At 31.3% G+C, this 18906-nt stretch overlaps 1 protein-coding gene across 3 annotated transcripts in view; it reads right to left on the minus strand.

Annotated features, from left to right (window-relative positions):
* LOC130448722 (uncharacterized) overlaps positions 1-18906 on the minus strand; it is a 90409-nt gene that overhangs the window by 53686 nt on the left and 17817 nt on the right. Inside the window, exon 1 of one of the 3 annotated variants that reach the window (XM_056786207.1) lies at positions 9589-9890. The exons of 1 other annotated variant lie outside the window; for it this stretch is intronic. In XM_056786207.1, coding sequence (XP_056642185.1) covers positions 9589-9605 — 17 coding nt within the window. In that variant the 5' untranslated portion in view covers positions 9606-9890. Of the gene's footprint in view, positions 1-3603; positions 3656-9588; positions 9891-18906 lie in introns of those variants that run through there. One more of the 3 variants, XM_056786209.1, reaches the window with a different exon arrangement.

Consider the following 18906-nt stretch of genomic DNA (forward strand, 5'->3'; position numbering starts at 1 on the left):
ATCGCTTAAAATATAATTAAAAATAAAATTTGAAAGTTCCCTGTCATTCCCGTGTATGAATAAAATTTTATTCAAAGTCAAAGGTAAAAAAAATAATTTTTCCGCGATTTTTAATAATATATATTAATAAATGTTAATATTTTTTTCCTACGAACCACTGTTTCTGATATATAGGGATTTAAAAAGTTATAAAATTGGCCATCGTCATAATATGCATGAGTACGCCACGTATATACATCTCTAGAGTTGTAATATATGTTAAAAGATTTTTCTATCGGTCATTGTAACTTTATTCAAGATCTTTTTCGGGTATATTACCAAGTTCAAGTGTGGCTTAGTTATCAGCTGTACCCTACAGACTGGAGTTGGAAGTTGGTCAACAATACATCAGAACCCGTGCAAACTTTTCTACCCCTGCACCGGAAAAACTGCTGAACACTTTGTTCTGCAACTGCAAAAAGGGATGCAGTGCTAAATGTGATTGCAAAAAAGTTAAACTGTTTAGTTCTCTGGTATGTACATCTTGTCAAAGCCGATCGTGCTCCAATATTGAATCACCAACAGTGGAGGATCCGTTTTATTCCAACGATATGCCATACATACACAAAATGTATTCATACTCATTCATTTTTTGTAGATAATTTTATGATCTACAATTTGTGTTTAAGGTATTTTTATGATAAAACTTACCGTTTTGCTGAAAATCGCGAAAACTTTTTTTTTAATTTGACATTGAATAAAATTTTTTCCATACTCGGAAATGATGGGAAACCTCCAAGTTTTATTTTTAATTATATTTTAAACAATTTCACTGATTTTCAGTTCAATGGGAATTTATGTAACTTGTTTATTGACCGGACTAGTGATTTGGTGAATGATTATCTTAGTTTTTATCTCTGGGACTCGTTTGCTATTGTTATACATTTGGTCTTTTTGGTGGAAATAATATTTCTGATTTCACGATAACTATTTTTTAGTTAAAAAAGGATAAGTATACTCCCCCATTGTTTTTTGCTTCGATATCCAATTTCAGTGGATACCATGGCAATCTCCTCTGGAAAAAGAGGAGAAAGTTGTGACTGTTTTTGGAGATAGCCGTAGAAATTTTACCATGGATTTTCTCCAAAAAGATGAAACAATATTAAAACATTAATAATGCATCAGCAGTAAAAAACAAAAAAAATTCCTTATCTGCTTAGAGAAAAGATATTTCTATTAAATGTAGTAGATATATTACGAGTACACGAGAAAAACTATTTTTGAAAATTATTAAAAATTAAATACTGGATGGTAAGGCTATGTTGTTTATTTGTCGAAAAAACTTATCAGATAACTCTCGTATATCATTTCAATCTCACTCCACGTGGGTTGTTGTTTCTATACCGGACAATAACTTAGGTCATACCATATTCCCTGAATCGAAAGAAGTAGTTTTGGTTTTTCTGACTGATTTATGAACAAGTTGTTTTCTTTCCATTCGGCGATAATGTCTCTAGCTGAATTTCTGCTATTACCCTGTATGAAAATACATCAACCTTATCAGAGCTACAGATAATACATAATTTCTGTACTTTATTCGTAAACAGACTGCTACTATTATCCATACTTTTTAATTAATACTTCTTTGATGAAAATCGTTGCTTCAATGGAGCTGTTTCAGAGTTCAATCATTCGATCAGCAGTATTTGAAAAAGGGGATTTTTGTAATAAAATTTTTTTATGAAGAACTGTCACAAATTACGACTTTCTTTTGTGATAAGTATCCTCAGAACATTCCGTGTCAAATATAAAATTTTTTATAATAGTTCGTATGATGGAAGCACTCTCGTAATATCTCCTTTTCTCATCACATCATCTTCATAATCAATTTTCAGAAAAGTAACATAAAAGTACTTGAGGATATTGGAAGAAATAACATGTGAAGACAAAATCAGAAACGACGCAGTAAGGGGAAAGTAAGTATTAAATTAATAGCTGAAACGATAGAAAATGAGTACCTAAAATGATTGGAATACAAGTTTGGAATGACAAATACAAGAGCAGTTGAAGCAATATAGTAAACACAATAAAATACTAACCGGAAAAGAAGTAATAGTAGATATAAGAACATTAACTGATGACTAAAAATATTTTTTCTTTCAATTTATTATCCCAATATTATTTTCAGATATATATAAATAGACATCATTTAGATGAGGTTTCATACTGAACACACTGTTTATACTACCACTACTCCAACACTCACAATTACACTGTCGTGTTTCGATTACCAAGTTTCGTCTTCAGAGACTGAAGGTAAACTAAAACCTATTAACTTGATTCCCTTATTTTATACTAAATTTTTCCACCAATGAACCTTCTCCGCGAAAAATAATTCCAGCGGGAAAACATCTACAAAACTATTTAATAATTTCAAGGCGTTCAAATGCAACATTTTATTATTCCACTAAAGTTAAATGTACCAATAGTTTGAATACGGACAACCAACAATTTATTATCCTGATAATAGTAAATGTAAGAACAGTTTGAATAGGGACAAAGGTTATATTGCTTATAACCCTCCCTATAGTTTATTTGTTTCTAGTCGAAGAGGTTCTCCCGCTAAAAGTTTTTGCCATAAGATAGGTAAGCGAATTTGATCAATTTTAGTTTACCTTCATTTTCTGAAAACGATAACTTGGATGTCGACACGCACGTCAGTGTAATTGTGAATGCTGGTCTAGTTGTACTATAAACAGTGGGTTGAGTATAAATATCACCAACAGTTCCAAAAGTTCCAAATTAGTTAAACCACCAATAAATTTGGTGAATATAAGAAATTATTTAATATTTATCAAATCTATCAGTTAGTTTATAAACTTGTAATGGAGAATGTAATAAATATCATGACTTGGCAGTGTTTTATTTAAATCAGATTTTTTGGTTTTAAATAGAATTTTTTAACAAGTCTTCAAATTCATATTTATTCATTACTTTATATCTGTAAAAGTAATACAGATTTAGACAGTATCATGAAATATAATTAAAGAAAATTTCATGCCAGAAGCTACGCCTTTTATAAGTATAAAATTATTTTCAACACTGATGGATGATCATATTTAACATCTGATTTAAATCAACGAACCCTACTTATTGGGCCAGTAGAAGAGTACAGATTTTTTCTGAGTAGTTACTGTCTAACCTAACCTATCCACTGTTTGTTTTCTTAGTATCTATAATATTAAGTAATTTGGAATTAAAACGCTCGAGCATACCTATAATTATTCAATGTTTTATGTTTCACGAGAGGGCAACGAAAAAACGTCTACATGCAACGAAATTAGAACTACTTCTTAAATTACATGGTTGTCACGCGCCAAGCAGCTGCGAAAACTGAACGAAGTTTTGTAAAGTTAGGGACCTCATTACGAGTTATGGATTTCATAAACCAACCGTTAAATTTGAGGAATATGAAATAATTTATCATATTTACTAAATACATCGGTCATTACGTATAATCTCCGGTAATTTTATATAATTACCGAATTTATTACTTTTACCGTAACATATACATTATATCAAAAATCACATTAAAATATTGATAAAAGATAAATTCAAACTTACTTATACTATTTCGTATATATCACACACTTTAAACAAGTAAATAGTATCGGATATACTTGGAAGATAATAACCACGAAAGAGCGAGTTCCATTATATGTATATAAAATAAATGGAAAAGTCTTGTTTTACATATTTGTTTATTCGATAATAATTGGAATGATTTACTAACACATCCAATAAAACACTTAACTGATACTAAATTTTAATAAGTAAGAATTTGTGTTAACTCCTACAATATATTTAAGAAATAACAATGAACAAAGTTCACGAAATAATTAAGTCAGTACCAGTCAATATAATATTTTATGATTAATGTACCTTACATTGTTTTAATCAATATTCTTACGACATACCTAAACAGAAATAAATTAGTTCAAAAATATGGGTATAAACAGGATAATTGGTTTTTCCTAGCACAGGTATCTTAAAGTCATTTCACAGAGATCATTGTTGTTGTCTGTACGAAAATAACAGTGTGGAAACAAACACTTTTTCTTGTTACCTAATTGCTAGTGAAAAAATGGCAATAGAGCAACAACTTATGTTAGAAACTGTTTTGCTATTGTAATTTTGAAAAGAAACAATGTTTAACGAATGTTATTAATATCCTTGTTCCTAAAAACCTGTCTTCTGACATAGTAATTAATAACAAACTAACAGATGATATAATAGTGTCACTAAACCTAGAAATGCAGTTGCTCCAAAACTAGAATTTAATTATCATCAAAACAAAATTATTATAAATAGGTGTACATGATCGTGATTAGAAGCATATGTAATAATAGGTTTATTTCGGAATGACATTCATCTTTGCTCTTTTGTGGCATTATAACGTCAGGAACAGTGTCATAGCATTTCCCTCTTAGTATTTTTTTCTTTTCGTGATTTATTTCACAGACATATGAAACTAGCATTTGGAATTCAAATATCTGTTGCTACAGAACAAATTATTATCGAGTTCACTTAAATCTAATAGAATTTTTTCCAGAAATAACCAGAATTTGCGTATTGAATGATAGTCATGGAATACAAGTATGGAGTAGGTGTCGTCTTCGCTACCTCGTTTAGAGTATCTCCGAACAGAGTTGGTGCATGTTAAATGCATTCATTTCTTTGCTTGTATTTTCGTACTAGAACCGTGAATTAGTACAACGAAATTAAAGTGATCAATCGTTTGGACTAGCCTGCTTAATTACCTGATATGAACCTTATCTAACCAGCTTCTATCTTCTACCTTAAAGTCTTTAAGATCGTAACAATGCTATAGACGAATACACAATATTCTCAAATAATTAATTACTAATATGGTGAATAACATCATCAAACGTCTTCAAGGTTGTATAGCTGCAAAAAGTGATAATACACTATATTAACTATTGTTTTTATTGTTTAATAAATGCGTTAATGTTTGATATTTCTTTAATTCCAATAGTAAAACAATCAACAAAATGTTATTTTCATGATAGAAATCAAACGAGTGAAAAATTATGAAATTGATTGCCATAATTTGAAACTTTTCAATTGTAGCAAACAATTTTGTAGACGTTTCAATCTATAGTTTGTGGTCTGAATATACGATTCTCGGAATATAATTCAAATAACGAACATATAATGTTAATACGAGAAATGTGAAAATACTCTTGACTGGACAGTTCATACTTCTTTGTAATAAGTTGTTTAGTGTTAGTCCCTTTTGTTCTTGTCTTAAGATAACTACTACTTTGAAATTACAACAATCTCCTGTACGTTTGTCAATAAATGAAAAAAGCTAATTATTTCTACAGTTTTACGTATAAAAACCAAATTATATTGCTTAGTGTTTATCTGTTTCACAATCAACAGTTTGTTATTGTTAGAGGTTTCTGGTAAGTATTTTTAAAGCTTAAAACATAGAATGTATAATGAACTTCAAATTTGCTTCGCCACTGAGTGGATTGAGCAGCACTATATTACCACTATGTTTTTTCAGAGGTGATCATGAACATTTATTTGGATAAAAACGATCTAATTTAGAATTTAATATCAGTAAGGTTTTTAATAAAAATTATTTTGATATTAGCTATTCATATAAACTTATCAAAATTTCAAAACAAAAAATTCTATTATTTCAAATATTAAATAGAGTAGATAAAATTAATTCACTGAAATATTAGAAAAATTTTTGAATTACCTTCTAGCATAGAAAAGCATTACAATATTAGAAAAGCATGTTGATTTCTGCGTGAAAATTTCAGTCTTATCTCGTAATTTTCAGAGAAACTGACATTATTTCCGTAGCTCTATTCGAAAAATTTAACCATTCCTCAGAAAGATAATCTTCTTAATGGGATTTTAGTATACAAATGAGGAAATCTGCAGGATGTACATTCACAAGCGTATCTAGCAAATATGGAGAAGTTCTAGAGGGTTGAGTTTAAAATTTTAGTTGAAAGTTCAATTTTACTTCAATAATGGTTTCAAAAAACACATCGCAATTTTTTTAGACACCCTTATGATTGTCAAATCATGAATTAGATTCCAAAGTGTATTTGATATGGTTATATCCAATGCAAATTGGCTAAAACACATTTCAACTGAATAAAAACAAACGGAGAATACCTCATAATAAAATGAATATAAGAAGTTAAAATCGTCTTTAGAGAGAAGTCAAAAATCAAATTTATAATCAGTTGTTCCTTCTTAGTTCAGTAGCAAGGACTCATCCTTTTTGTGCATGAGTGTGTGGTCCTGTTGTGATATAAGGATGATCTAATTCGTCAAATTTGAGGTGTGATTATTCCATTAAAAGCAAAAAAGGCTACCATAAGAGTACTTTGACTAGTATTATCTTCATCGTAACGTTGAATCCATTGGTTCAAGCATTTATGGGTGGCTTCTTTCAAAATGGCTTTCATCTACTTTGTGGTTGTATTCTCATTTCATTTTTAGAGCTACTAGTCGCGTGTTACACACGCTAAACACGAGTTAGCTAGAACGACTAAATCTAAACATTCTAAGCTACCAAAAATCTAGCCTTTGGCTAGTTATACGCTTATTCTAGTTGAATCCATAGATGAAAGCATTTCTGTATGCCTTCTTGCAGAATGGCTTTATATACCTAGAAGGCGCATGATGCTAAATTAAGTGAGTAAGGTATTAACCAAAAAATGACGAATAAAAACCTAAGTGTTATACGAGACGATGTTATGATGAAGAAGAAAACTTCTAGTCTATTTATCAGGTCTCTTTCTCCGCACATCGTTTCATTTCCAATTTTATAGACTTGACAAATAAACAAAAGTGAATATACGAACAAATTTATCTAATTTTCGCACATTTTCGTCCCTTTTTAAAATTGCAAGATGGATTTCTTAATCTTAAAATTGCAACAAAACTTAACTTTGATACATACGCTATAATAATTGTATAAGCCTTCTATTTGAAATATATGCAACTAAATTGCTGCTGTTTTTCATAGAAAAAGCTGTAACTCAATTTTTCTCATTTAGTACATTCTTACTACCTTTTTCACGAAATACTATTTCTTTACAAAGTATATGTTTATAGCATATTAACAAGAAGAATGGATGCAACATTTTGAAAGGTTATTGTAGTATCATATCGTTATTTATGTATTTTAACGAATGCCATTTTATAGGCGAAAAGTATAATGAATTCATTTGAAATTTATAAAATTTCCATGTATCTTCTTGGTGGAAAATATACAGCAAAATATGAAAATTTGAAAATATATCTCTACATATATTAGCCTCATATATCATAACACGTTTCATTTTTCGTATACAATGACGACAAAACATTTCATGCCAGACTGGAGCTGAATGGTCCCTCAAACATCGTAATATCATTCTTCATTGAAATTTGTTTGAAAATGCAAATTTAATGACTCTACGTTTCCACTTGAGTTTCAAATTAGCTTTTTTCAACAAATTTCTGGTTGAATATTACAATTATCATAACAGTACACTTTTCTATGAATACAAGTAGAAATCCTTTACATTTAAACGAACAGAAAATGCCTCTTTATCACTTTTAATGAATTCTAACTACCTGTAACAATAACAAAAAGATGTCAAGTCAACCATTTGGCTTCTTCTCACTGTATGTACGATTGTAAAAAATATCGAATTGATGGAAAAATATGGTAACTAAGTGAAGAAAATATTATCTGATTATTTTATAAAAACGAGAATGAGTTTTCTGCAAACAAATCATTTTAGAATACTATATTCTCTAAATTTTTACATCCTTAGATGAAAACATTCATATTTAGTATATTTTTCTCCTCTTTGTTACAACACTGACCAAAAAAGAACCTAACCGAGGTGCACAGACCAACAGACACTCCGAGATGAGTGGCATCGAGACGCGAGATTCTGAGATGTGAGTATTTTTTCTTATAAGCCTAATATCGAGTTTTGTCTTGGATCGCTCGAAACATTCCCAAGCACTCCTAGTAGGGATGGAGAACGTAAAAAGTAAGTGTATCGCTAGATGTTTTCACTAAAATTTCGCTTCCTGCTATCAAAGTTAGCGAGCACAAAATCACAAGGGAAAATACACTTCCAGTCACCTAATCCAAACCTATCACTCAATAAATCGTGTGACTAAGAAAGATTTTATTTATCAATGTAATCTACTTTAAGAGCAATACAATCATTACAACGCTTCACTAACTTCTCGATACCGTGTTTGGAGAAGGATTTGTCTTTTCAAGTTTTAACAATTCCTTCTTTATATGAGTTGAATTTCTTTCCGGCGAGCATTTTTTGAATGCAGTGAAAAGCCAGTAGTCACTGGGGGCCAGATCTGGACTATACGGTAGATGAAGCAGCAATTCGAAGTGTAATTCGTTCAATTCAACCATCGTTGCCATCGACGTTTTTTCTTGATTTTTTCATTTACGATCCAACAAGTCTATGTATTATTCGCAATTGATTGTCGAAGTAGTTCAAGTAGTTCACCGGCTGCAGTCCATTCAGATGATCGTTTTGTGGAAGTGATGGATTGATATTTTATCCATTTTCACATATCGACGCAAAAAATCTGATTCATTACGTGTAAACGTAAACACTGCTCTGATTCACGTTGTATTTGATCGACTGTAAATTAACTAATCTCAATGTACGATTAAATATAACCAATTTGTGAACTTTTATTATACTTTTTATTATCTGGAGTAACAACTCCAATTGGACAACCAGAACGTTCACCATCGATGGTGTCTGTAAAACCACGTTTAATTTCAGCAAACCAATAAAAAATTGTTTTTTTCGATGGAGCAGAGTCCAGATAACACTTTAGAAGCCATTGCTGAGCTTGTACAATATTTTTTTCATCAAGAAGCAATGATAAATCAACACACGATATTGTTTTGAATCGATTTTTTTGAAAATAAAGAAGGTAGCTTCACTTAAACGGCTGACTGATCAAAATGTTTATAATATTTCACACATAGTCTTTTGGAAGTTGATAATTCATAAAAGTCATATGGATTTGACAATGGTAGCACCATCTGTGTCTAAGTCGCACGACTTATTGAGTGATGTAATACTTGATCTGTATTAGTTCGAAAGAGTCAAGAAGATATTTTGCTTATGAATCCTCTCTCAAAATACTTAGACACAATTAAGGGTTGTTTTTCAGCATTCTAATAGTAGGTTTAAGGTAGTAATATGTTTCTCATCATCACACTTTCATTGCCAATCATTAATAATTTCGTGATACTGGGTAAACTTATCTGCAGCAGAAGTTTAAATGAAGTAATTTAGGTTAGGTTCATATTATAATAATTACTATTAAAATTACTAATGTAATTCAACTTAACTGCAATTCACAATAATTTTTTAAAATACTTTATAACTTTTTCCATGTATAGAGAAACTGGAAAATAACTTCAAATTCAAAGTGAGTTGTCTCTATCAATTATCTATCTTAAAAATATCCAGAAGGTTCTGGATATTCGAAAAATTGTTTATAACTCACCCAAATCTTCCCTTCATTATTTTTTAACCTTTAGCCTTCCACATCATCTCCACCGGCACTTTATTTCCTTTATGTTTTCGAACAAAAGTTCGTTCGTTTATTTCTTGTTCGTACTTCATATCATTTATAAACACAACATTTTAGACACGTTTACCAATCAATATTACAAGTGAATTTAATTCGTATTTCATTTCGATATACTGGATTATGTTCAACTGGTATACTCATGGGTTTTTATAAAGTGATAATGACTGTCGATTTATAAATTATTGGACTATAGTTATTGAAGTAGCATTCGACACAACCTTTGTCTGTAGATTCACTATTGAAATTCGTTAATTTTTACAAGAAAATAATAAAGTTTTCTGAAAATTATTTTAAATTTTTTGGAAGGATGTATTGGGTTTTCGCACGCTGTACTTGTCCTGTACTTATCTATCTATCTAAGTAACAAAAACGGAGACGAGTTTCCGTTACTCAGGCTGGTTCCAAGTATAATTTTCAAGATCTGACTCGATAATGTATCATATAGTTTCAAAAGCAACCAGCTATTTTGAAGCATGTTTTACAAGAGAACCAAAAAAAAACTGTAAGAAAATTGGTAGACATATCATTAACAGATTAGTATAAAAGGATGTATGCATGTGTGTGTATTAGAGTGTACCAAGTACACCGTGACCAAAAGACAAAAACCTAACCTAACCTACCCAAAGGATCTATTGTATCTCCCTCTATTGCTACGATACAGGCAAAGCCAATGTTTACATCTAATCTGTTAATCTCAGAAAGTTCAGAATGTGGGATGGGTGTGAATACCAGAAATCTTCGTCTTCTATTTCATGGACTTCCAGTTCTGTACTGTCTCACACTTCGAAAGAATGTGGATAAAGGTTTCTTCCTTTCTCTAATAGAAACTGCAAGCTGCTTTATCTAGCATTAGCTTGTTAGACTGTCCATTGAGCGTCAATACCATGATAGGACTCCTGTTAGTACTAAATCTCACTCCTTTCTCTAATAGAAACTGCAAGCTGCTTTATCTAGCATTAGCTTGTTAGACTGTCCATTGAGCGTCAATACCATGATAGGACTCCTGTTAGTACTAAATCCCACTCTTAGGCTGATAAATCCAGTAGATCTCAACCAGTAATTATTTTATATGGTTGCTTCTTTCAAAAAAGTGACCTAAGTGAAGTTTGCTGGAAAGAGAGACAGAGAAATGCTTTATTGTCAAAAAATTGTTACAATTTGTAGACAAAAGCTTGTATAAACTAAAAACAAATATAAAAATAACTAAATGAAGATAAAACAAATAAAATAAAATTTCAATATACAGAAAAAAACCACAATGAGTAACAAAACTATAGGTAATAGTAATAGGTAATACTTATTATATAGCAAGTCCATAGCAAAAATTTAAACCGGTATGCAGAATGTTCCGAATTAAATATTATTATTAGAATAGAAGTCGTTTACAGAGTAGAAGGCACTTTCCAGTAAATATGCCCTCATATTATTGCGGAATATGGGAAAAGATTATATCGATTTGATTACAATTGGCAAGTGATTGTGCATTCTTTTGCATTGTAAAATATTGAACCCTTAACTAATTCTGAACGTGGAGTAGGTAGGGAAAGGTCGTGCTCTATGTTCCAAGTGGATAGCCTTTCTGAAATTGGAGAAGGGTGCTCACGAATTAGGGCAAACGGATTCAAAGATAAATAAGGAATGAAAAGTCAGAATTTTTAATTTTTTAACGAAGTCCCTGCTGTTTTGTCCTAGTGACTATCTAACTTAATTTTTTAGATAAGGAATTGTCCGTAACAAGCCCTAAGAATTTTACAGAATCAACGATGTTAGTGGTGGTGTTATCTAATAAAAAAGCTGCAATGTATTTTTATATGATAAAACTTTGGTTTTATTTATTTAAGGGTGAAAAGGTCACTAGATATGGTCCTATGAAGTGCCGTGAGATTAGGGTTGCTCCAAGAGAAACTAGAGTCGTCTGCAAATAGACATATTTTACCAATGATGTCGTTTATAAACAGAGGAAACAAAATAGGGCCTAGTAGTAAGCCTTGTGGCACTCCAAATTCTATTGGTTTCCAAGATGACATTGTTATATTAACCCTTACAAGCTGACTTCTGTTGGTAAGGTATTACTTAAATCATGAGGTGTTTCCCTAAAGCAGTAGTACTACAATTTGTTGATTAAAATATTAGAAAAATCACAAAAAGTTGTTACATCGGAGTGATGGCTGCTTATGCTAGAGTTCACATTATCAAGGCGGGAAAATAATTTCATCTCTTTCATCATCTGTGCATTTGTTACTTAAAAACCCAAATTAATGGGTAGTAAATATTTCATATTTAAACAGAAATGATGAAAGCATCTTTTTGGCCAATATTTCTATGATCTTAGATAACGTGGGAAGGAGTACAATTGGACGATAATTCGATGCTTGCAGATATACGTAAACCTTTAACGGACCAGGGATTATTTTTGCTTGGATGCCAGGCTAGATAGTAATTTTATGAATCTAGGAAATTCGAAGTCCACATCACATCAGAGAGCATGTTCCAGTCACATGTTTGACAACGGTGCTTGAAGTTTTGAAAACTTTTTTCCAAAAAATACTGCATAATTTGCGAGAAAAATTTTTAGTATTGGATTTTGCCAAAAATTTTGTTATCACTGATTCATGATCGGAGAGACCTGAATTAAAGACAGTACAGTCGGTGGATTCTGGATCATTCAATGACATATTGACTAAAGATAGTCTTGACCAGCACACACACTGGAATAATCAATATTGAGATCCCCACATAGAATCAGTTTGCTTCTTAGAGGTAAGGACTCCAGTAAGGTCAATAGTTTGTGACAGAAAGAATACACGTCAGCGTCAGGTGTTCTGTAAATGTAAAGTCTCTTGGTAGACGATATAAAATTTGAATACTCTCTCATATTATAAAATTGAACAGTGTTATTTCGGAAAAGTCGTTGTTTGTGAACATGATCATAGTACCTCCATGAAATAAATTAGTTCTATTGAATCTGGCTACTGTGGTATAGTTTCTGACAAGAACAACTCATTATTATTTAACCAATGTTCAGTGATGGCAACAATTTCTGGAAAATTAAACTACTCTAGTAAAAAATACTGTTCATCTGTTTTGTGTCTTAGGGATTGAATATTAATAAGAAAAAGGCCGAGCATGCTATGTTTCAGTCTTTTAAAGGTCATAAAACTACGTTCTCCAATAATTTGGTGTTTCACTCTCATTTTGTGAATTTCACAAAAACTCATTTTTGAATTTTGAAATAGAAAACACGATTGATTGAAACTTGGCTGTTTTCAAAAGCATCAACGCGAATATAGCCGATTTTGAAACAAATTAATATACAAAGAATTATTAATAACAGTTGGATTAGAATAGAAATATCGATATTTTCTAGAAATATGCGTAGATTGACGAAAACTGTTATGTTATGTGATTTTAGAATCAATAAAGTTCTAATTATGCGAATAAGTGAACGTATGTACGACTCAGGGTAACGATAATATTGATTGATACTTTATACAAACGCGACATAAACTAAATGAGCTCTTTTACTTAATGTTAATTATTCTCACAAACACCTCACTGATGTAATTACATAATTTATAGATTCATATACTAATTACCATAATTTATTTCTAGCTTAACCCTGCATCCCATACTAAACACATTACACCAGAACACTGTCCGTATTGAAATATTCGGAATTCAACATCAGAATCTACAAAAATGTCACTTCGTAGTAAAGTTAATGACAAACCAGCGAAAAGTAAGTGCCAGTAATGAGTTGGTGTTTTATACAAAAATAAAATCAGTGCATGTTTACGTCCTGTACATAAATTATTTAATATGGTTGTGAGAAAGAAACTATCTACTAATATAAACAAACTACGAATTCTATTAATTGTACCTTTCTTCACGCTTTCATACATTCAATACAGAGAATTTCTGATGCAGTGAAAAATATTCGCCATTATTATAGTGAGAAATAATTTCTACCCGTTATTATGATAACTCTATTTGTCAAATTGATCAACGTACAATGCCATGAAAATATATTTTTTATAATTTCTCTCAACTTCACAAACAAGAATAGTTTAATTTTTGTTTATTATATTAAAAGAGATCAGATTTATTTAATATTGATTATAAAGGAATAAAGAAGATATATAGCCTGAAAATAACACCTCCCATGTTTGAAATAATATTATAAGATACATGAAATCACCTACAGTAACTTGTATTGAGGAATGTAAGCCAAGGTGATTTTTTTTTCTAAAAATAATTTTTAAGTTTATTATGGTTATCAGTATTACCCAAACATTGATAATTCTCCGAAAAAAATTTATAACAGCTTTCGGAAGCTTGTAAGCTTTTCGCTAATCATATAGAAAATGCAGAGCAAGAACAATACGAGGATGTATTTATATCTAGCTAGCCTAGACCAGTTCCATGCATAAACAAAATATTGCGTTACCATAGCAACAAACAATAACTTATTAGAAGTGTCAGTGTAAAGTTTGACGTCAAAAAACTAAACCAGAGTTACGCAATAAATTAAAAGAAAAAAGATATCCACGGAAATTGTGGAAATCGAAAAATTGGAGTATCAGCCATCATCAAGTACCTGTATTTAAAAGGGTTAAGAGATAAGCAGATTTACGAAGATATGCTTAATACCCTTGGTGATCAATGTCCTTCGTTTGCGACCGGGAAGGCCAGTTTCTGTGTCAGTTCCCGAAAACATCGATGCAGTTCATGACATGATTTTATCAGACCGTCGAATTGGGCTAAAACGTATATCTAGAACACTGAATATTTCATACGAAGGCGTTCATCATATAGTTCACGTCAATTTGGACATGAGAAAAATTGCTGCAAAATGGATCCCCAAATGTTTGAATATTGACCAAAAGCGTGCAAGGCTAGAAGCATCGCGTTCGATCTGTGATCGATTTGAAAACGATGTAGTCTTCTTAAGCCGAATTGTTACTATGGATGAGACTTGGGTGCATTTCTACGATCCAGAAACAAAGCAACAATCGATGGAATGGCGACACTCTGGTTCTCCAAGACCTAAGAAGTTTCGTGTTTAATAATCTGCTGGAAAAGTTCTTGTTTCAGTTTTTTGGGATTGCCATGGAGTAATCATGATTGATTTTTTGGATAAAGGTAGAAAAATAACTGGAGATTACTTTTCAACTTTACTGACCCCTCTACGGGAAAAAACTAAAGAGAAAAGACGCGGAAACTATCCAAAAGTGTTTTGTTTTTACAAGACAACACTCCTGCACACAAATCTTATGTTGCCATGCAAAAACTTGATTTAGGGTTTGAATTACTAGAACACCCCCCTTATTCATCAGATTTAGCTCCGTCCGACTATCATCTCTTTCCTCAACTGAAAAAGAGTTTAAAATGTCGTAAATTTTCTTCCGGCGAGGAGGTAAATAAAAGCAGTGGAGGTTTGGTTTGCAGACCAAGAAGAAACATTTTTTTGAAAGGTCTAGAGACGAAGGTGCAATTAACGAAAGAACAATTAAAAAAGTAAAGTGAAGATCCAGACGCATGCTGTTAATAATTTGATTAGGATGTTCTTCGTCAATAATATAGGGTTTTATTGAGTTGGCATGGTTGTGACCTTGTACACCACTTTTGTCCAATCGACTAACCACGGTCGATCTATTGGATTGATTAGGAATTTTCCTCGGTATTCAAGTCAATCACTTCGGCAGACGATGTTGTCAAATTTTAAATCGTAATTCTTCCATTGGGCACATTTTCAAACCAGTGATAATTTCCTTATTTCTACGGAATTTAATGTTGTCTACAAATCGTAAAGTCCAGTAAATATGCCCTCAAATTGTTGCGGAAAGAGTGAAAAGATAATTTGATTTCAATTGGCAATTGAATGTGCATTTTTTTATTTAGATATATAATTATAGCCGTCTTTAGGCAATTTGATGTCATTAATATTGTACTGTGAAGCTCTGCCAAAACCACAGACATAAAGAAAAAACTATGTAAGTTAGCATTAGCATCAGAGAGATATGAAATCGGAGAAGGAGTTATAGAATTTGATAAATTCTTGAAATTAATTTTGAAATATTAAAAATTCAAAATCGAAATAAATCAATATGTATCCATGGCAACGTGATTGAGTTGAATTGAAAACAGCCTCTTGAATCTGTTTTCAGTATAATGCTGTACTGATTGGTTGTCTTCAATCAGGTAACTAATTAATTGATTTCATTAGATTTCTAGAAAAGCAAATAATTTCCAATAAAATTGAAAATATCAACATCATGACTGGGTCCTACCTACTCGGTGCTGACGAGTATCATAATTATTAAAAAATATGTTGATATATGAAAATACGTAATACTACGAGAATTTTTAAAATAGAAGAATATTCCAAAATAGTTAAAAATCTTAACTGACATGGAACATTTCTGTTCAGCTCTTTTAATAAAATTACCAGATGCTCAGATTCTCAGATATTTGATAAATATATGAGAATTTTCACTTCCAGAGGAATGCTATCAAAATGAAAAATGTGCAAAAGACCTTGTGGAAATTAATAAAAATTCGTGCTGTAACAAAAGATAGAAGGAAATGTATGCAATAGTCATCTGAGACTATTTTAGTTATACATCTCTTTTCTTTGCAAAACGCCATGGTTGCTGGAAATTCAGCAATGTAAATGAATCCTATTACTATAACCTAATAAAAATATTAAAAAGTGTAATAGAATTGATTCAGCCACCTTTCCCACTAAAATCTGATTACAACAATACTGTTCGGTAAATGTATGAAAGCTAAATGATCCATCAGGAATTATTCAAATATAACAAACTGTAGTTAAATATAAAAATTGGTTAATGTAACATGCATTATGCATAATTCTGAATCTCGTTTACAATACATAAAACAAAGTATACTAGATTGTAAGACACATAAAAAAATAACATAATTCTCCTTAACTTGATTTGCGGCAGTGTCCTCCGTTTGGGAGGAATATATAATTTTTCGTACTTGTACTTATTTTCATATTATGAACAATTATTCATTATAACCTTCATTATATACCCATTTTATGTCCCTACATAGCTCCATTGTTCGAAACAGTGCAGAAAGTTTTTTCTTTCAATTCCTTCAGAACGCGAGCCGCTTTTTCTTTCATAACATCAACGAAAGACTCAAATCCTTTCCTTTTAATGCAGATTTGAATCGTCACACCTTCTCTGAAAATCATTTTCAATAACATTCAATGTGTCCACACAAATATTTTTTTCAGGTTTTTGTTGTTCAAATATGAGGATTTTAGGCACCAATTTTGCACACACTTTTCGCATTTTATATTTTTAATGTAAAATTTGTCGCACACAATCTTTGTTACTTTCTATATATTCAGCAATCACACGAATACTTAGCCGACTGTCAGATCGAACAATATGATATTTTCATCCGTTTTTGACGTGGAGGGGCGACCCAAATGTGAATCATCAACATCTCGGCCACTTACGCTTACACAATTAAAAAACAGGTGAACGTGACAAACATTTATTGTCATAATGTTCTTGCAATAAATTATAGGTTTCATCTGCAGTTTTTCCAAGTTTCCAACAATTACACTGCTTTGTCTATAGGCACGGTAAAGTTCCATTCGAAAGAGTAGGCTCCAGGCTAAAGACCTAGCAGTCGTTAACCTTTGGCGCATGCGTACTCTTTATGTAGCAGCGCTAGTCTCGTTACTTGATAGCCACACCTCGTATACTATTTCCAATTGGTTGTGAATATTCGCTGTTAGGGTTCTTTAAATAAGTGTTTTAGGCATTTTATCCACACAAAGGTATTTCAGCTCGAGAACTAGCAATTGGAACGGCAAAATCACATCCCATCTGACGTCATCAAAAATTGTCAGTGGTTGTAATTCCGAGAATCATTGAAAATATCGTGTGGATTTGAATTATTTATCTCTATTTTTAATTTCTTTATCGTTCCAATTATGAAAATTAGTTTCTGAGAGATAGAAGAGATTTTTGAGAGCAAGAATACTTATCAAAGAAGCTCATTTAGCAACTTTAAATAATCAAAGGACGTAAAAGAAGATGCAATAATTACTCTCAGCTAATATAAAGTTTGCGACATCATCACAATGAATCGAATCAAAGACAACGTTAAAAGTTAACACACATAAACATATCTGTTTATTAGTTTATTGAAAAGTAGGGTAGATGGAAGTCGTCTAAAGAACTTTGAAGAGTTTTTTAACAAATTAATTGAAAACACCGGAAATTACTGAGGAATTCACATTGAATAATACCGATGAAACTTCTTCGAGAATGAAATAAAATAATGCTTGGTCTATTCCGAATCCATTTCAAGTCTTTGACGGCGTGTTTTATGACTTTTGAAGTTGGAAGAAACATCAAATAATTACATTATAATTCTCCGTATCTAGGATTTAAATAGGGAATACCTCATGGACAAAGTCCATAAGTTGTTGGAAAAACAAGAGATATGGATACCATAACAGTTTAATTGAGATGAGTGGCTGTCATTTGTCTTCATCGTCTTCCAGACGCAACAAAATAATCTCGAACTTCCTGAATCAAATACGTAATGTACAGGGTGTCAAACACAAGATGACTTGTGTATATATATATATATATATATATATATATATATATATATATATATATCTCCAGATCTGTAAGTTATCAAAAAAATTTAAACCACAAAAGTTCTTTGTATTCAAAGGAATTTTTAGATTATTGCCTTTTGAAATATACAGGGTGTCCCAATTCTTCAGTATCGACAACACCTTTGAAATTTTAAATGGAACACCTTATATTTGATTACTTTAGTGGTAAAAACAAAGGTAACTTTCATGAGACCGACCTATTTGATTTCTGTACGGCTTAGGAAATATTTAAGGTTATTTGAATTTTTATTGAAAAATCATTATATTTGGAAAATTCAACAAAATAAAAATGAGGCAAACACCTGCACACCCTGTATATTAAATCTTTGATAGAACGCGCATAAAAATAAGAATCATTTAATACACATAGGGTGTGCCATTTAAAAAAATAAGATTTTGTTATTTACAAAATTCTAAACTCGTACAGTAAAAAAGACCCAGTATAATTCTAGGCTCAAAAATCACGAAAATTCAATAAACCTAAGTTTTGTGTTTAAAAATTCATTTCGCAAATGATGTCAGTAAGCTTCATTTTTATTAAGCGAAATTTTCCA

This window comes from Diorhabda sublineata, chromosome 9 (genome assembly GCF_026230105.1).
Source record: "Diorhabda sublineata isolate icDioSubl1.1 chromosome 9, icDioSubl1.1, whole genome shotgun sequence".
NCBI classification, from domain to species: domain Eukaryota; kingdom Metazoa; phylum Arthropoda; class Insecta; order Coleoptera; family Chrysomelidae; genus Diorhabda; species Diorhabda sublineata.